This window comes from Anser anser, assembly GCF_964211835.1.
Source record: "Anser anser genome assembly, chromosome: 15".
NCBI lineage: Eukaryota > Metazoa > Chordata > Aves > Anseriformes > Anatidae > Anser > Anser anser.
In genome coordinates this window covers 210,655-230,980 of record NC_139736.1, presented here as the reverse complement: position 1 = coordinate 230,980, position 20,326 = coordinate 210,655, and the positions used below count along the sequence as shown (strand labels likewise).

Below are 20,326 nucleotides of genomic sequence, written 5' to 3'. Positions count from 1 at the left end.
CTTCTGCCACAGGAGGCATTATCTTTGCATGCTTATGCATTCTCCCTGCTGTGCTGCAAGTACCCTGCATGCCCTCCACGAGGCAGCAGAAGAGCGAGCGAACTCCACTTCTTTGTTGAGCTGTCTGCCCAGCAGTGTCCTGTAAAGTCTGCATGCACCGTCTGTGCAAAGACATACTGAGCAGAAGCATCGCTACTGGTCTGTAACAAGTATTCTGCAGCTTCATCAACAACAGGTAGTTGCACTTCAGAAACAACGTGGTGGTAACTGGCCCAGGATGTTTACTGGAGGGGAAACTTGCCTATCTTTCTGGGCCCTTTTACACCTCAGTTCTGCACACCCCATGCCTTTGATAGGATCATTGACCCCAGAATTGCCAAAGTATGTGTTTCTGTCATTGCTACATAGTCCGTAGCTGCACATCTGGTAGAAGTCACTGTTTTGCAGCTATGTTAGACTGGAAGTTGCCTCTGGTCATCCTAGGAGGCAGACTTCATAGGCAGAGAGGAGAACTTCCATGATATGTGGCACAAGGATGTGAAAATAAGGGAGGCAGGATGTAACAGTTAAGCTTTTGGCCAAAGATTTGTTGACACTGTGGATGTAGACATTTTTGAAGTGGTGGTGCTGTGTTTTCTTTTTTTTTTTTATTATTTTTTTGTGTGTTTGTTTGTTTTCTTTTTGCCGTGGCTCCTGGCAGCAAACTTTGCAAATGTCCTGACCTAACAAATGTCCCTGACCTAACAATATCTAATTTGGAAAAAACATGTTCCCTGTGGAATGCTAGGGCCATTGGTCATGTTGCAAAGCCCATGTTTTGCTGTTTTTTGGGAGGCTTCCCCTGCTCTCGAACAAGCTGTCTGTAAAAAGTTTCACTCCACCCTTCCGTGACCTCAGTAACCCGCAGTGGCAGATTCCTGAACAGCAGTGTAAAGCACAGGAAAGAGTTATGATAATAGTGTGGTAAAGGCATTTGATGTTTCAATGTTTAGCCAAGCAGGCCTCCCTAAAAGAACAGAGATTACAATAGGCTGCATAAGCTGTCCATTCCAGGGGAATCTGCCTAGTGACTACTGCCATGCTCAAGTAATCAGGTAATCTAAGTTTAGCATACCTTGCAGAGGCGAGTGCAACCATGTGATGAGATTGTAAAAGGTGACAGCAGCACCACCCATGTAGACAAAGTATTTTTATTACTCTGGTCTGCTGTGCTCTGTGTGGTATTCACAATGGTCAGGGACATGAAAGTGTCCATGTTTATACGAGTCTAACTAAGACTATCTCAGGCTCAAAAATGTGCATTGTTGTACAGGCCGAGAAATGCAGCACAGACAGACCAACTACTGCATGCCCCATTAGCTTCCACTGGAATATGATGCTTGTCCTGTTTACTACTTCTGCCTCTACGGTGATCCAGGATCAGAGGAGATAGCAAAATATGCATGCATTTGACACTGGGCCAGCAGCAGACAAACAGTGGCAATCCTATCCAAATGGATATCCAAATCCTATCCACTTGGGGTGGGAGGGAAAAACTGCAGGTTAAATACAATGTAAAACAGATTAACTGGGGAGAAACAATGCTCACTGGTGAGAAACACTGAAGTTAGTCATGGGAGAGCCAGTAAATGAGTGCTTGAAAACATGAAAGAAGGGTCTGAGTGGCCTTTAGAGAACAGGAATTCAGTTAATGGTCTTTGGGCTGAGTATCACTTGAGGTAGGGGTAAAAAGCAACCTACAAGTAGCTGTGGTATTGTCAGAAATACTACTCTGTCTTTCGGAACACTGATATGAAAGGAAACTAGGAAGATAAGTTTATGCCTTGCTGTTTGAACCAAACTTCTGCTGAATGTTTGTACTGATTTTTTTGTCTGCTGTAGAGGCAATGGGTCAAAGCTGTGGGTATCAGATGGCTGTAGCATCCTTATGGTGATATACAGCAGTAGGCAGGGAAGATGCAAGGATACAATTTGTCTCTAAGAGATTAAATGTTTTCTGTTGTAGCAGGCGATCTACAAGTTCTGGACAGTTCTGGTGCAGCAGGTGTTACTTGCTCTGAAGACTGCTTGCATTTTAAGGCGTTTCTGTTTCTGCTCCCATTTGTGATTGATGTAAAAATAAAAAATCTAAAATATGTTCATACGGGTACTCTTAGGGCTTCATGTGAGTTGGCAGGAGTCTTACTATGTGAAGAAAGCCTGAAAGCAGGTACTTGGAGAATCAACATTGCTCTACCTGCAGTAGAAACATCTCTCTCTGGTTCTACATTGCCCCTGTCCCTCTCTCTTAGCCCATAAAGCTAATGCTGAGAGACCGTTATTCAGTCAGTCCTTTGCTTGCATCTCTCTTTCCCTTCTCTGGAACCAGACCCACTTAAGTGACTGACTTGGTGGATCCTAGCTCTAACACTACCACTGCAGCATTTCACCTGAATATGGAAAGATCTGTTCCCTATGCACTGTAGGATATGGACAGGGAAGCACTGCAGTGCTTGTTTGCCTCTGATGTTTCCCAAGTTGCCCCTTTAAGAACAGTGCAGGAAAAGGCTGTGGAGGAAGAAGAAGGTAGCTCAGGGATGCCTCAGGTGTTTGACTGTTTGCAAAGTTGGGCATCACTGTTTGCACAGTTGAGCAGAGGCCTTGGATGGAAGCAGTCTCACTTCACATTCAGACAGGACTAGCAAATGGCTTTAGGTCACTTACACACAGCTCTTTTGATGACTTTTTTTTTTTTTTTTTTTTTAATTAAGTGTTCCAAGAAGGTACTTTCATATTCAGCAAATTATTTGGCCTTCTAAATGTTAACCCCTTAACAGAAATTCCTCAGTTTCTGCATCACTAATGAGTAATTGCAGATGCAGCTACTTTAACTCAATCTGATAATCTGAGCAGTTTTTCATTGGTTCTTGAGATTATCTTTAAAATCGGGCACAGTAAGCTCTGCTTTATTATGCCACTGCTGCTACTGCCTGATCATCAAACCACACAGCCTAAACTATCAAGGGACAGAAACAGTGTGAAAAGTGAAGTTTCCTTTGAGCTGGTAAGATGGTTTAACATATTTCTGTGCTATGCATGCCAATAAATAATGATAGGGTACGTCTACTAAGCTAAAAGTAAGATATGAAAAATAATTTGTTAGCCTAAATGAGGAACTGTATATTATTTCTGCTACTAGGATCCTAGAACAATCAAACCACCAGAAGGGTCTTTGCACTTTTGTTCTGCTAGATTGCTGAGCACAATACCATGCCCTATCACATTGCTTCTGGTTTGGAATGTGTGAGAAAGAGGCAATTTGAGCAAATTATCTTTCACACTCTTCTCTGTGTGAAAAAGATGAATGTAAATAAATCCAGACAAAATATCCCTCAGCGTTTGGGACTACGTATGAACTATGGATGGGGAAATCCTATTACTTCCATATTCCCTAGCAGTTCACATGCTTACAGGCTGATCATGTGAGTGCACAATGTGCACTTGACACATTTCTGTCAGATGTGCTCAGAGACCTAGGTATTTAGCAGGTAGATAATGTACCATTATTTTTTCTTAAAGAAAATTAAAAAAAAAAAAAGAAAAGAGAGAGAGAAAAAAGAAAAGAAAAGTACTTGTATCTCAAAGTATTTGCTTGTAGGAAAGGGTGACCAAAGGAGTGCTAAAGATGATCAGTTATATTTCTTAATAGTAGAATGGATTGCTCCGGAGAATGTGCACTTGGGACTAGCCTTCATGAGTGGAGAAATGTGCGTGCTGGTACAGACACACTATTGCCTGTCAGTGTTTAGCTTCCTAGGTATAATTTAGTGTCCTACCTTTCTTTAGTGCCTGTTGCTGCTGCCTCTCAAAAAGACTGAAGCAAAGGAAGGGGTTCTGGCCAAGGGAGAGTAGGTCATTTGTGGTTAATAGCTAACATGTAAGGAATGGAAGTAGAGTATTAAATGGGCCAGGTCTGCTGTGCCTGTTCCCACTGCATGCCACTCGTATCTTAGTGTGAGAGGGAGAGCAGAGCACATTTCTGGAATAGCACAGAGCAGCTGCAAAATCAGAGCCTCAAGCCTCTAACTTCCTCTAAGCTTTAGGTGAGCACAGCAGACCATACGAGTTGCAACAGAAAAAAATGCGCTGACAAAAATGTATACTCCATATAATGATGGCAGAGGTGGGCTATGACCTTGGAGTCCTGCATGTCTGTTGTGCCTCTTTCAACTAGAGGAGCATGATTCTTTTGTTTGCAGAGCTAGCATATGATATCACATGTATCAAATGAAATTCAAGCATGTTTAAGATTCTTATGCACACAGTTCCACATGAAACCCTTGCTTATGTTCTTGTATGACACTTCAGTTTCATATTTTGTTTGGCCTTTGTAGAACTGAGCTTGTCTTACCTGTATCCATCCAAAGGTAAGTGACGCAAGGATCCTTTTTTGTACCTGTCCCTTTGACCCTATTACGTTTCTCTACACAATTCTTCTGTCTTCCTTTTTCTGTCATGCCAAATATAAGCTTCTTGTCCCCACCTTCAAGTCACTGACCACCTCCCCTTTTGCTTGTCATCTGTCACTTCCATACCAAGAAGTCAACTCTATGATACTAGCTTCCAGCTCCAACTAGATCATCAAACAAATCCCACATTAATTTCTACCATGCTATCGCTTACACTCTGAAGGTGCTGCTTACAGCTCTCTCTTGAGCTACCTCAGCCTCATTTTTCAAGTCTCTCCTTAAAGCTCTGCTTTGCTGAGTTCCTATAAACCAGATAATGTCTAGGCTGACCATATGCTGAGACTGTAGGGACCACCACCTTGTATTACTTCCCCTCTCTATAGTATCTATCAATTCATTTATTTTACACTGTACATTCCTAAAAGCAAAGGCCATCTTTTTGTTTTGTGTTGTACTGGACCTCAGATGTGGGGGGTGAGGCAAAACTTTCAATACGGATTTCTGGTAATACAGCAGAAGAACATAGCAATAACAGTCGACCATCTGTTCATCTGTTGATTTGGGAAATCTATGTTCATTGTAAAAATTCTGGTTGAAACGACTTTTGGGAAATGGAAGCTGATAGAACTACAGGAAGGGGTGAAAAAGGCGTGGCTACAAAGTCTCATTTTCTTGACCAGATAGTAGGCAGAACTCTGTCCTGGAAACATGTGGAAAGGATGGAAATACTGTTGAAACCAGCTGAGACCATCTAGGAACTTGAGGTTACCAGTCATCTGCTGGTGCTGAACCAACACCTGGAATTGTGGCAGCACACCTGGTGTGTCCTTTCAGGACTTTCCCTCGGACATTTATTTGGTCTTTTTCTTCTATACAGATTGAAGGTGGTTCTTCTGCTTTCCTCTGGCACCCCCACACCTCCACCACCCCAAGTTTTCACTGGGCTTTTCTGCCTTCACGCACAACTTGGGCCGTGTTGCAGGAACTGGGAGTTGGAACAAAAAAAAAGCATCAAGCAACCTGCCTGGGAAGTTGATGTGCATTCCAGTCCCCCAGCTGCTGTAATGCTGGCCTTGGTACTAGGATATAGGGCAGACAGCCCATGCCAACAAGATGTTGCCTAGCAATCTGATATCTTTCTACGATGAGATGACTAGCTGGGTAGATGAGGGGAGAGTGGTGGATGTGGTCTACCTTGACTTCAGCAAGGCTTTTGACACTGTCTCCCATAACATCCTCATAGACAAGCTCAGGAAGTGCGGCCTAGATGAGTGAACAGTGAGGTGGATTGATCACTGGCTGGATGGCAGAGCTCAGAGGGTTGTGCTCAGTGGTGCAGTCTAGGTGGAGGCGCGCAGCTAGCGGTGTCCCCCGGGAGTCAGTACTGGGTCCAATGTTCAGCTTATTTATCAATGTCCTGGACAATGGAATGAAGTGCACCCTCAGCAAGTTTGCTGATGACACAAAGCTGGGAGGAGTGGCTGATACCCCAGAGAGCAGTGCTGCCATTCAGAGTGACCTCGACAGGCTGGAGGGTTGGGCCGAGAGGAAAATTCATGAAATTCAACAAGGGCAAGTGCAGGGTCCTGCACCTAGGGAGGAATAACCCCAAGCACCAGTACAGGCTGGGGGCTGACCTGCTGGAGTACAGCTCTGCGGAGAGGAACCTGGGAGTCCTGGTGGACAGCAGGCTGACCGCGAGTCAGCAATGTGCCCTTGTGGCCAAGAACGCCAATGGTATCCTGGGGTGCATTTGGAAGAGTGTTGCCAGCAGGTCAAGGGAGGTGAGCCTCCCCCTCTGCTCAGCCCTGGTGAGGCCACACCTGGAGTATTGTGTCCAGCTGTGGGCTCCCCAGTACAAGAGGGACATAGAACTACTGGAACAAGTTCAGAGGAGGGCTATGAAAATAATTAGAGGACTGAAGCACCTGTCGTATGAGGACAGGCTGAGAGAACTGGGCCTGCTTAGCCTGGAAAAGAGAAGACTGAGGGGAGGCCTCATCAATGTGTATAAACATCTGAGGGGAGGGTGTCAAGAAGATGGAGCCAGTCTTTTCAGTTGTGCCCAGTGACAGGACGAGAGGCAGTGGGCACAAACTAAAGCACAGGAGGTTGCGGATGAATATGAGAGGGCATTTCTTTACTGTGAGGGTGACAGAGCACTGGAACAGGTTGCCCAGAGAGGTTTCAGAGTCTCCTTCTCTGAAGATATTCAAAATCTGCCTGGATGTCATCCTGTGCAATGTGCTCTAGGTGATCCTGCTCAGCAGGGGGGTTGGACTAGATGATCTTCAGAGGTCCCTTCCAACCTTGGCCATTCTGTGATTCTGTAATGGTGCTGGCATATCATCTGTTTCTTCTTGGTTCCTGGCTTGATTATCAGCTTCTTGCTCCCCTGCTGCTGAGAAAAGAACGGGCAGTGTTCAGAGATGATGGCCACTGGGAGGAATGATGAATGACTGCTAGGCCACTGAGAATCCCTTCCCTCCATTCTCACCAAAACTGAAAAGTGCTTTTGCACTTGTCTCGTTTTTGCCCCATTCTATGCCTGTCTGCTGTCCAGTACCAAGAGAAGCTAAGGATTGAATTGTTTCTGTTCACCTTGCCACATGGCCTATCAAAACTTTCATATTGACTTACAGAAGAGGAAGAGAATGTCACTGAAGCAGTCGTTTTCTTCTGGGACTTGCCAAGACAATTTATCTGTGATCAGTCTGGGCTATCGTTAGCTCAACCTGCCTTAGGGTAATGTGGCAATTCCTTTTCCGCAGCTGAGCAATTTGAAATGTGGGAAGCACAGTGAGTACAAAACATGAGAAAAGGAACCTAAGTATCTGTAGGATTCTATTAAAACTTGCAGTAATTTTCTTGCAAGACCAAACTCATTGCAAGTATGAGCAGACACAACACAGATAGCTTCACTAATGTCTCTGTGCTTGAAACCAGCAGTTCCCCTGAGCACTACAAATGTACAGGTATTTCCTTTCTTCATAAATGGGAGGTGTCTGGCTGTTACTGAGAAGTAATTCTGCCTGTTTTTGAACACGTTTTCTAGGACGTACGCTAGGTTTTCCCTTGCAAGGTTGAAGGTTGAAGATTGCAGATGTTAAGAGAATGTTATCATGATCACTTTAGCACAGAAAATTGTAACTAACAAGTCCTGCATCAATCTCAGGGCTTCCATCTCAACAAAGGATTTTTTTTTTTTTTTTAAGATACCTAACCAAGATTTACAGACTACAAGCGTTGGATCGTATGTTTGGGCAAGAGGTTTCAGCAATAAATGAAGTGTCCCTTTGCACAAATTCTACTGTCTGTCTTCATTTCTGTTTGACTATCCATCTTCAGTGTCCAACTACTGGATTCTTTCATCTTTCTCTAGTAGATTTTAAAATGATACTTTTCTCCTACATGAAATACTCTTTCATCCTACCTGAAATACTCTTCCCATGTAGCTACTTCTGGATGGTATAAAATTGCTTCTTAACTTTTCCTTTGGGTAAGAGATTTAGTTAATATTTAGTTGTTCATGCTGAGGAAAGTTATTAAATCATGCTCATAAGCCTTTTCAGAATTAGGTTTTAATCTTTTTTCAGCAATATTTTGTTCAAACTGTGGAGCCCAATAGAAGAACTAATAATGGCATTATGAATGCTGCAGCTACAGTAGCTGCAGTAACATTTCTTTTAATTGATAAGCATCCATGGTCTGTGTGATAGCTCTTGTAATTGCATTAATGTACTGCAGGCTCTCGTTCACTGGTTATCTGCTACTTCCCCAAAATCATTTTCTGATAAACTTTTCAGAATTCAGTTTTCCATTACCGAGTTATAACAAATATTCATGACTTCTAACATACAAATTGTTTTGTTTTTTTGTTTGTTTGTTTTGTTTTGTTTTGTTCCAGGTGAGATAGACAGCCAGTAAATGTCTGGCACATTTCATATATTGCAGAACTGGATAAAGAGTTGGTGTTTGGTTGGTTGGTTGGGTGGGGTGGGGAGGGGTGGAAGGGGAGTGGAAGGAGTGTTAACAAATTAGTTATGTTTACCTGGAAATAGGTAATTACCTGTTTTAGTTATCTTGACATATGCTTGTTCGTTTGTGTGCTTGGGCAAGTTCTTGTAAGCATATGTATAATTCTACTTGTGCATGTACTTATGCAGCTCTCTCTATTTCATATTTAGTCAGTCTTACTGTACTTATCACAGGGATCGTATGCAACCCTGATTAGAATGATAAACAGGAGAGACTTCATGCCTCCCAGCCTCCCCCAGCTAAACTCAGCTAACGGTGACACTTCCTCTCTACAACCCCCACGCTGAAGAAGGTCTGCAGCAAAACAGGATATTTACCAAAAAAAACATAAATGAGGAGGTGGTGAAATGGAAGCCAGAAAGATTCCTTTTCTTTTGATCAGTTTCTGATATGTTGTAGTTATTTTACTATTTAATCCAGAATAGCAACACTGTAAGGAAGCATAATTATAGGAAAGAGGTTGATACAGGGATGCTGCTGTTTAGTTGTCTGAAATGCGGGACTGGAAGGATACTTCTGGTCATGGAGTCCAGCTCCTGCTGCTGTAGACATCATACCATTTAATAACTTCAATAAAACAATACCACTAATTGAAATATCACACTGCTTGCTAAGCATAGGCTCTTAGTCACTCACTCCCATTTAAGTCTACTTCAGGCCTCTTGCTGGTTAGAAACCACATTCATTTGGTAGCCTGGCTGTACCCATTTGGCCTTGTGCAAATGTTGTTCTTAGTGTTTTTCCCATCCTGATGTTTATCTTTCTCTTTTCCCCAACTGTTTCTGAAAGAGAGAACATAGGCCCTGGCATTGCCCAAAGCAAGCCAAGCTCTTTCAAGTCAGAACATTTTCACAGCCTTCTGTTACCCCAAACCAAGAGCTCAGTTCAGTATCCATGCTGGGCAAGCCATGCAAACAACATCCCTCCAATATTTTTGAAATTTTCAAATAACTCTTTTTGTCTAAATTCAAAAGCGGGCTCTTTTTACACACTCACTCCACATTTTCTGGGCTCCAGGCTGAGTCATGGGCTTCCTAGAGGAACACACTACCTGCAGAGGTGCTGGGCTTTTTTGGAGCATTAAGGAAACAGCAAATATTGCAAGCTGGAAGCATCTTATAACACACCATGTATTACTGAGTAGACTAGGTCAGGTTTCTTCATATTAAACTTCTGTTTGCTGATTTATCATGAAATCAGAAACTTTATATGGAACTTCTGTTTAAGAAGAAAGACAGGGAATCCCACATAACCTCAGAGAGAGACAGCATTCAATATTGCACACTGCAATATTTCAAATATCTATACAGTCTCCTTCAGTAAACTGGGGCAATGACTAGGTCCTAAGTATTCCACATCCCAGATGAGTGCTTTGACCAGGAATGTATCAGTTGTTCTCTCCATTTCTGCCTTCTGAAATTTTCTTTGGCAGCAAGGAAATACTTATGGGAAGAAAATACAATCCCAAGATTCTCATGCTGTAGGTGAGCAACTTGGTTATCTGCCTGGAATTGTGGCTTCTTGTGTGTGTGTGTGTAAGAGAGAGAGAGAGAATTATGGTAGGTCTTGGTTTTATTCAGCTATGAAATGGGGAAAAGTCTGAAACAAAAAGTCTTTAGGATAGAACACCCTTTTCTATCCCAGCTTTTGTACCTGACCTCAAACCCTTTCACAGTAGCTCAGGGCAACTCCAAGTGGCTTAAAGAAAGGATCCCTCAAAATTTTCATGACATAAGCAGCTCAAGCAAATATTCCTCTAGTAAAGAGAAAACGGAGATTTCTGCCAGGAAACTGCCAGAAAAACAGTTACTTGACTCTGTCAAGTTTAGAAAAAAAATTTAAAAATCCATCATTAAATGTAGAGAGCAGTGTTTATTGTGTAGATGGCTTTCAGAAGGTATCTACTGCTGATGGATGAGCTCATGAGAGGAAAACCCACTAAAGACTTGAAGATGCAGAAATTATGCCTGCTCCAGGAGTCCTGAGCTGCAAATATCTGGAGGCTGAGAAGGTTCTCAGAGAAGAATATCTATGCTTTCTCTATCATTACATTCTTCTTTAAGCATCTGTTTCCAGTTACTATCAGAAACAGGACACGAGCCTTCATTCTGATCCACTGTGGCTCTGTGCTGCTCTCAAATTCTCATGTGCCAGGTGCATGCAAAAAAACAAACAAGCAAACAAACAAACAACAAGACCCAAAAATAACAACAAACAACAGAAAAGGAAAGTGGAGAAAAAGACTAAAAAAGATGAATTTGAAGGAATTAAAGATCTGCTTTCAGGTGGCTGGTGCTTTATATTCCTGTGCAAAGTAATATTTGCTGCTGTGAGAAGAACAGTCTCTATAGATGATATGGCATACCTGAGTTGGTGCCATGTCTGACAGACAAGGCTAGCTTGTAACAGGCTTCAGCCTGCTGGTATAACTACTGACAAAACTGCTTCTAACGATTGGTCTGTTTTAGATACTGTCTGGAATGGGACAAGATGTGCAGCAGCTGGGCCTTCACCTGTGCATTACTGCTGTGCTATTCCTTGGTGGAGGACAAGGCAGAGGTAAGGGAAAATCTGGAATAGGTCCACGGTGGAAGCGGTGTATACATGTTCTTGTTTTCATACACAGACACTAAAGAATAGAATACAAGATCTTGTGATTGCACTTTCCGGGGTCCCAGGAACTAGTACATCCGGCTGGCAATGCCATACCTAAGCAACTGAAAACATAGTGGACAAGCTGAACAGCAGAAAAAACAGCCACTGCTCAAGCTCCCTGCCCTAAGTTCTTACACTCATCTCGTGCAGAGAAATGCGGCACAGAGGAAGAATATCATGAGGAAGGCATCAGTAAAGGAAGCGCTAGCAAGTAATATGTTTTAGGCCTCATAAGGTGGTAACATAAATGCAGCTCTGGTCTCCTTCTGCAGAGTTCCCTGGCAGTCTGAGCTGCCTGAATAACTATGTGACTACTGTGAACTGCATGTGGGCAATGGACGAGCCTGTGGGCGATGGACCTTTCTACCTGCACTTCACAAAGTAAGAGCGGCAAGCCAAGAGCTGTCTGTGGTAGTCCTGGCACTGGTGTGGGAAGGACAGCATGGAGGAGCCAAGATGGGGCCTGGCTGGGGGCTGTGCTTGCTTTGGGCACAGCCATCTCAGCCATCTCACTGCTACAATCCTGGGCTGCCTTGGCAGCTGCTCCCTTCACAGCAGTCTTTCATGGGCGCACAGTCACCAGGGTTACAGCAGAGGTCTCGCACATGCAGCTGCACGGTCTCCTGCAGGCTCAGGGTGGTCCATCAGTCCAGCGTCGTCTGCTGGCAAGGGCCTCTCAGTGCCGAGAGCCCTCCCTTTGAAGCCTTGGTTCTCAGCCATTTGAGGACTTCCAGGCTGACCTTACATGAAGCTGCCTCATCAGTTTCTAATCACCTTGCTGCCTAAAAATTAAACTCCTGCTGGTTTAATCTAGTTTTTATATATATACTTAAATGATTTTGAAAGTCTAGTGAATTATAAGTTTTAGTAACGGGTTTATTATGTGAATAATTTTATCTCTAACAGAAGAAAACCAATGAATAGTTTGCTAAGTGACAGGATAATAAGCATTGTGATATGCTAATTCAAGATTAATGTGTTTAGATGATGTAATAAAGTTGTCTTGATTACTAAGAACTAGTAAACTCTTACACAAGGGTAAGCCAATCCAGCATTAGATGCCTTATTGTATTCTGATATAGTTTAGTAAAAAATAGCGTAACTCTTAATGATACAGGATTTTAAATCTATGGAAAAAATGCCAACTTCATAAACTTTGGTACCCAGTTTATTGTGGGGCCACAAGCAACACAAAAAATTTACTAATAAATGGCTACATTAGGTGGTTTACCCCCCACTCCCCCCCCGCCCCGCCACTTTCCTGGCAGCAATACATAGCAGCCCTCTCACTTTCAGAGGGAGCAGGGGGCAGGTACAGGGTACTACATGCAGCTGCTGGGAGGCTTAGTGCTCTCAGCAGTGAGGTTAGGAGGCCGTTTCCTTCCTCCTTCTTCAACCCTGCTGTCCAGCCAGTTTTAGCATTGCTTTCTCTGCTGTCTGCACTAAGGAGGGACATACTCTTCCTGAATGTGTTGCTGTGCAAAGCTGCCACACGTCTTTCATAAACCATAAAGCAGTTAATCATATGACTTAAAAGAAACTTTCAGCCTTTTCATTTTTTTAGCCTTTGGTCAAAGGGTCAAAACGCCAGCTGCCAACTGACTGCCAGAGACAGCATGCAGAATCAGTATCGTTGCACAATCCACTTAGCCAGCCAGATCTTGGAAACAGATGGTTATAGAGTCTCTCTCCAAGGCAACTTCTTTGGGAGTAATCATACATACATTACCTTTCCAGAATACAGTCCCCGCAAGCACAGTAAGTATGAACCAGCAGTGGAATGAGGCTCTGCCTAGCGTCTTTGGGATGGATCTAACATGCTTTCTGAAAAAGAGTGTCTCAAAGACAGCAAGTGAAAATAATGGAAGCAAGCCAAATTGTCCATTCCTGCAGAGTACACTACATGGTCTTTATCATTAAGGATGCAGTTCTAGTGTCTCTCTATTTTGACTTTTTTTGGACTTCAGAGAGGGATGGTTCTGGAGCACATTTTGGTTATACTTCTGGTCTTCATCCTGTTTTCTTGTACAATTTTATTGCTTCTATGTTTTTGTTTTGTTTTGTTTTCGAAAGAAATGAAATCATGAGGAATCTAAGTCGTAGATAAAATCCTAGGTCCCATGGCCTGGTACTTTAGACAAATGCCCTAGTAGTTGAAATCTCAGAGCCTGTCTGTACTAGTGTTACATTGGAAGAGCAGAATGAGATATCTGGAGTGGTTCTTTGATTGCAGGACTATCCCCAGGGGCTATTTGAGTTATCATGAATTTATGTCAGTTCTGTAGCTGTTTTGACCTACCCTGTAAGCTAATGCAGACTACTGCTGGTCTTAGTATCACTTTTTAGAACCAGCTTTATCTTCCAAGACTTTAATCAGTCTAGAAACATGCATCTTCTTCTGTGGTATTCCAGTCCCAAATATTGTGGAAAACCTACCTCTCTGTTTGCAGTAAAGCTTGATCCACCTTTGAACATCCAGAGCAACATTACTGCAAGCAAGTGTCAGATATGGTGGAGTGTGCCTTGGTACCTCGTTGAAATTCTTCAATACGAGTTGCAGTACAAGGAGTACAGCGTGTCATGGGAGGTAACTGGATGAGCCACACAGTCATGCTGCCTTGCTCTTGGTGCAATGAATGGCCTTGCCACTCAGCTCAGGGTCTTCTGGAAGCTGACTGTTTTAAGCTAACCTTTCTGTCTTTCCATATCAAGACAGAAAGGTTTTATGTAAAACATCAATAGTGAAGAACAATGCATCATCATCTCCTGAATCCTGCATTCAGAAGACATTCATCATCATGTAGGCCCTATTCTTGCATCCAAGAACAGAGGGTTTGGAGAAGGAAAAAAAAAAAAAAAAAAGTTATTAAAAGACCATCCCTTTGCCCAGCCTTTTTAATAGATTTTTTCTTTTTGTAATGATTTGCAGTTTGCATTGAACAAGACACCACCCAGTTCACTACCACAAATAGAAATTGAAGGCACAGAGTTTCACAGTGGTATCTCTTACATTGCACGAGTCCGCTGCAAAGTTTCTGAAAATGAGGATTCATACCATAGTCAGTGGAGTGAGTGGAGCCAGACAACAGTGTTTCAAAGAGCAGGTACAAAGAATATTGTTTTGATCTTAATTCATGTCTTTTCATGTCCATACTATTTTTTAAAAATGAAAGGAGAAAAAAAAAAAAGAAGATGCTTGGTAAAATGAAGCTTTTTAAAATCAGAATCAGTTTCCTTCAAGTTTTCATAACCAAATTACTTTCCTTGAGGTCTTTAACTGCTTATTTCATTTGTATTGCTTAGTTATTTGGGGATCTATCTTAACTTTCAGGCTTTTTATCTTTTTTTTTTTTGGGGGGGGGGATGATTCTTTTCCTAGGTGTACCAGAAGTGTCTGAAAAGCTCTTTAATTCCAGAACTTTGCAGTTCTTGTTCATTCCTCTGAGTTTTGGCACCGTACTCTATTTATTTTGGAACCGCAAGCTTTCTTCAAGGTAGGTTATAGTTCCTCTTTAAGTTTCTCTTGATCTTTATAACCTAAAGAGAGTAAACGAAGTGTCCTTATATCCATTTTGCTTCTTGTTTCTGCTGCGCAGTCAGATTCTAACATACTCAAAAGCTCTTTTGATGTTCTCAGGATATGACGTGATTCTTGGCTAATGATAACTAATGACCCACTATTCAGTCATTAAGGAGACCAAAGTGCCTTCTTGGCACCCAAGCTCAGCTAAAGGTCAAGGCTGAGGGTCTGTTGGAGTTAAAGAAATTTAAACCTGTTGTGGTTTAACCCGGCCAGCAGCCAAGCACCACACAGCCATTTGCTCACCCTCCCCACGCCCCCCAGGGGGATGGAGGAGAGAATCAGAAAAAAAGTGAAAGCTTGTGTGTTGAGATAAAGACAGTTTATTAGGACAGAAAATAAATGAAAATAATAATAATGATAATAATGCTATTAATGATAATGTGTATAAAACAAGGGATGCACAATGCAATTGCTCACCACCCGCTGACTGATGATGCCCAGGCTGTCCCTGAGCAGCAGGCCCTCTCCCCACACCGCAGACAGCCATCCCATATAAATGTTCAGCATGATGCCATATAGTATGGAATATCCCTTTGGTCACTTTGGGTCAGCTGTCCTGGGTCTGTCCCCTCCCAGCTCCTGCTGCACACCCAGCCTGCCCGCTGGCAGGACAGAGCGAGAAGCTGAAAAGTTCTTGGCTTAGTGTAAGCACTGCTCTGCAACAATTAAAACATCAGTGTGTTATCAACATTATTCTCATCCTAAATCCAAAACACAGTACCATACCAGCTACTAGAAGGAAAATTAACTCTATCCCAGCCAAAACCAGGACAAAAAAACATGGTAATTTTGAGTTGTCTCATGTAGGTAACCTAAAAGTGGAAGCACACAGCAATCCATAAAGATGGTTAAACTGATATCAATGTTAAGCTATTTGTGACATACCTGCCAGTAGTCAGTATGTGAAATACCAATATAGGCAAACTACACCAACTCGGATTCTGTGTTTCTTGGGTTCTGGGACCAAGTCATACAGGAAAAAAAAAAAAAAAGTGTCTCTAAAACCTTGGTTCAACCATCCTCTACATTCTTTTATGCTGGTAGCACAAAAGCCAGTCTCCTACCTCTTCCCTTTCTGCCTTGACATACATTATTATGCTCCATACACATGTTGCTCTGAGGGAAACAGAATATATGATATTCATATGATAAAATGTTTGTACAGGATAAGCTCTAATGAACGGACTATGATATATGGCAGAATTTCTCTGTCTAAATTTAATGAAACTTGCATGCTCTAAAATACTGCTAGAAAAGGTGGTTTAGATCAAACAAGATGCTAAACAAATGCATAAATAGCTCAGTACATAGAACAAGTAATAGGCTAGTAATGAGTTGAATGCATATAGCATTCCTCAGAAAACTTCGAGAAGGCTGCACTTTGGGTTAGGAACATTGAAAGCATGTCTGAGAGGCAGATAATTGCATACCCACAAGATGTCAGGAACCACATGAAATGAGATTCTACTGCAATCTTTCTATCAGAAGAGTTGGGCTTTCATTTAACCAGTGTGCTATATCATTGAGACAGAATACAGAACAATTGTCTGGTTTTTGATTTTAAAATGTTGTTTTCTCACTTCAGGGCAAAAAGCCTCTCCTGCTTTAACATTCCCACACCAGCTGCTTTCTTTCAGCCACTCTATAATTTGCATAATGGGAATTTTAAGGTAAGAAATGTTTAATTTCTTTCTTATGATCCTCAGCTTATGAGGGGAGGATTTTTTTCCTAGGGTTGATCATTCTAGGTCCTGAGCCTTGTTAACAACATGTAGCTCTGGTCTTCCTGGGACTTCATGGTTTCTCACTTAATTTCCTGCCTCAACATACTAACTACACCACCAGAGTCACTGTCCATCTTCTCTCTCCTTAAAAATAAAACCCCTCCAGTAGCTTGCTCCTTATCCATCCATCACCTGTACTTTTTTCTGCATCCAGAGGATCTTTCAACATATTACCAATAAGTGATGCTTTCGATATCCCCCTTTTTTCAGATGGATAACACTGGTAACCAAGCACAGTATTCAGGGGTTACTTTGGTTTAACAAATCAGGGTTTCCTTTCACAGAGAACTGAGTATTTTGTCTGTTAGGTAGAAAAAGCAGGACCAAGGAACCACCACTCTTTTTCTCAAGTGGCAGCTTCTCCTTAGTAGTTAATCAACATTGCTGCCGTCCTCTAGCATGTTCCTCTAGCATTCCCAATATCTTAAGTATGTTCAAATAGCGTAATTGAAAAAAAAAAAAAAAAAGAAAAAAGGTGAAAACAGAACAGATCCCTTTCATGGAAGAAGCAAAAACCAAGAAACATCATTAGTGCACTTGCATTCTCTTGTCTTCCATCTTCTTGTACACTTGCTGAACACGAGAGGTGCATGCCGCCTTCACAAAACCAAAGCAATACAAGCAACTTCCAGTATATTCTGGAGGTAAAATCTTGAAAATTTCACGTGAAATCTTTCTTCAGGGCAGTTAAATGCTATATTCTCTACCCTATTACTGAAATTTTGCCCATTAGATTTGCACTAAACCTCTGGATTGCTGTGCCAAAGCCATACAAAAAGAACTGTCATTCTGAAAATTCCACCTCTGAGCAAAATGTCCTGAACTTACTGATCCTTTCACTAGGACTGGGTTGGACCTAATGAAGCTTGGAATCAACTCAGAAGACAAGAGGCAAGCAGCTCAAACAAAGTGACTACAGATGGAGTTTCTGAGCTAAACACCCAGGAACTGATTTCCCAGATTTCCTTGAAACCTGTGGAAAGCACAAATCTTTTTGCTGCAGAAGAAATGTTTGCCTCTGGTCCAAGCCAGCAGTATGTCCCCAGCAGGTATGTGAGAGCAGAAGAGATGGAAGTGAAGCTGGCACTATTCTTAGCACAAAACCATGCTGATGATACAGTTGGCCTGAAAATTTCTGAAATAATTAAAGCCAACCTTGACAGATCTGACATGGGAAGGAGTTATCCTTCTCACTTACAGCATGGAAAGGGTGACTTCCTTGTGCTTCAGGAATCTTTGGAGATGGCAAATGTGTCCTTCAGCAATAGTGACTATTGCACCTTGTGTGACAATGATACCACAGGAGGTTTGATTGCTGCTGAACTACTGAAGCTCTCTGATGGCAATGGTCTGGTCAAACATCAGAATGATCAGAATGGCCTTCCTTGAGGAATGCTGCCCACAAAGATCTTTTGCTGCCCTCTCATCTCACAACAATGTCCTCCCAAATGGCTTAAATGGTGACTGTGCAGACAATTACAATCATGTATCATTCTTAACTAATTTTTAATTTTTCTACTTCAAGAAAAGATTGTGACCCACTCTTCTGGCTAGCAAATACTATCGCTGGCATGGCCAGGACTGACCACAGCAAAATCTGCCGTCTCAGGAGATACATGACCATGCCTTTCCCCAAATTAACCTCCTGGCAGCCACAGAAGTCCAGCAATCCTTTAGCCTAAGGATGCAGCAGCAGACCTGCTATTTTTCCCCAGAAAGAGCCATTGTAATTGCATGCAAGATGACGATTTCCAAACTTCATTGTGAGACAGCTGCTCTGCTCTCAGCACATAGTTCTTTCCTCACTGTAATTCAGATTAACTCAACATTTACTGTAGCCTGAAAACTAATGCCTGCTGGACTGAGAAGCAGCAATATTTGCAATGTACTGAATCATGATTTAAACCCATTTATTATTTGAGAACTATGTATGACTCTTCATAAAATCATGATAAACTTTTTTTTGCTAAAGATGCTATTTTTGCTTCTTAATGTGGATTCTAAATGGATTCAAACGGTTCATGATTTAATCAGAATTTAGAATTGCACTATTTAAAAATAATTGGGCAGTGGGCCTTGATCTTCATTATCCTGAATAGCTGTAACTTTTTATTTTGCAGAAACTAAGCCCCATGTACTGCTTTGATTTTAACGTAAGTGTATTCCAAGGTTAATTGGCTGGGATTATCTGAGGGAAAAAGGTGAAAAGCAAGAATAATACAACCAAGGTTTCATCACAAAACAGGCCAGGCCCACTGCCTCTCCAGGGATTTCATTTGTTCTCCAGAAGTGACTAGTCTTTTGCCTGTCTGCTTAGCAGGTACAGCCTTTCTGAGCTCAGTTTCTGGAGTTTTACTTTCTGCCATAGAGACAGAAAACCTTATATATGGTTGATTGCCCACCAAGCAGATTCTTGGAGTCTTAGTTGCATCTCCTAGGTTTAAAGGGCTCAGCAGTTGTAGCAAGCATATGGAGAAGTGTACATGTACATCTACGCTAACTGGCACATGCATACCTACGATTGCTCACATTCATTCCCTCCTTCTCTTTGGGAATGAGTCATGTGTTTCTGTTGACTATTAGCAGTGACTAGTTTTATCAGTGCAAAGTAAGATTTCATTTATAAGTAAAAAAGTAGACTGAGTAACTCTTCCCCCCAAAAAACGTGCTAAGCCAGAGAACTATTGTGGGAAGTCTTCATCTGTGAGAAAAGCAGCAAAAGAATGAAGTGTCCACAGTCAACTTGGGAGACAGCCACAGAAGGTGCCAGCAGTGGTTTGTATTCAGTGTGGTAAACACAGGGCTTTTCCGATATCTGAAAAAGATATCCCTTTTCCGGTCCTTTGTGCTTTTTATCTTGTAAAAACAATATTCAAGGGTGCTTTTTATATTATACCACAATCTAATGGCAAGAAAATAATCTGATGCTATGATCAGTTGCTATAACCTCCTATGCAGAAGAAAATATGTAAAACAAGACCACATGCCTGCAGGATTTTGGTGATTCCCAAGCTTTTATACCCCTTTTTAGACCAAGCTTTTAGTCTGGCTTGATGCAGCATTCCCGTTTCAAATCTTCAGAATCAGAGGGATGCTTCCTAAAATTGTCAAATCAATTGTATCTTAAATCTCTCATATCTAGACAGCCCTTGCATACGAACATGTCTGCACAGAAAACGAAGCAGTTTCATGAAGACTTGTTTACTTAAAAAGGTATTCTAAACTAGTAATACATGCAAAAGGATAAAGGGAACAATTATAATCAGATATGAGCATAAGGAGCAGCAGGTTGGGCTACGGAAGGGAGAACATAAAACTTAACGAGATAGAGAAGCAAAAGCAAATAGAGAGACTGAATGTAGTGTCTTTTTCTATCACCACAGGCCCCTCCAGACCAGCATAACCCCTCATTTGATGGGAGAATGTATGCTCTTTCAAAGAGCCATCCACATTTTCACTCATGCATACATTCTTCTCGCTAATGAAATCACCAAAAATTAAAAATAGTCATTTTAATCTTCAGTAATTTAATCTAATCTACAGATCTGTTCCTGCTAAAGGCACTACTGAAATTCTGAAGAGAGAAGCACTAATCAAGAACAGAGATCTAAACTATCAGTTTTAAAGCAAGAACTGTAGTATTTGATGACACACATTTTTGCGCTGGTGATAGTAATTGGTAAAGAGGAGGGGTTGTTCTTTTTATGCTAGAAAAGAGAGTTAACACACAATGGGGGGAGGGGTGCTTTTTTGTTTTTAACAGCATGCAAACCAGGGATTAAGTTGCAACACAAAGCTGCAACGCTTGCATTGCTTCT

General features: G+C 41.9%; 1 protein-coding gene across 3 annotated transcripts in view; it reads left to right on the top strand.

The window, feature by feature from the left end:
• LOC310881746 (interleukin-9 receptor-like) overlaps positions 1–20,326 on the top strand; it is a 22,159-nt gene extending 1,833 nt beyond the window's left edge. The window contains exons 1-10 of one of the 3 annotated variants that reach the window (XM_083799394.1): positions 2,989–3,043; positions 4,374–4,406; positions 10,955–11,045; positions 11,414–11,522; positions 12,706–12,899; positions 13,592–13,728; positions 14,071–14,245; positions 14,521–14,635; positions 16,310–16,394; positions 17,352–20,326. In XM_083799394.1, the coding sequence (XP_083655520.1) occupies positions 10,967–11,045; positions 11,414–11,522; positions 12,706–12,899; positions 13,592–13,728; positions 14,071–14,245; positions 14,521–14,635; positions 16,310–16,394; positions 17,352–17,897 (1,440 nt within the window). In that variant the 5' untranslated portion in view covers positions 2,989–3,043; positions 4,374–4,406; positions 10,955–10,966 and the 3' untranslated portion in view covers positions 17,898–20,326. Of the gene's footprint in view, positions 1–12; positions 3,044–4,373; positions 4,407–10,954; positions 11,046–11,112; positions 11,523–12,705; positions 12,900–13,591; positions 13,729–14,070; positions 14,246–14,520; positions 14,636–16,309; positions 16,395–17,351 lie in introns of those variants that run through there. The other 2 variants (XM_083799393.1, XM_083799395.1) reach the window with 2 other exon arrangements.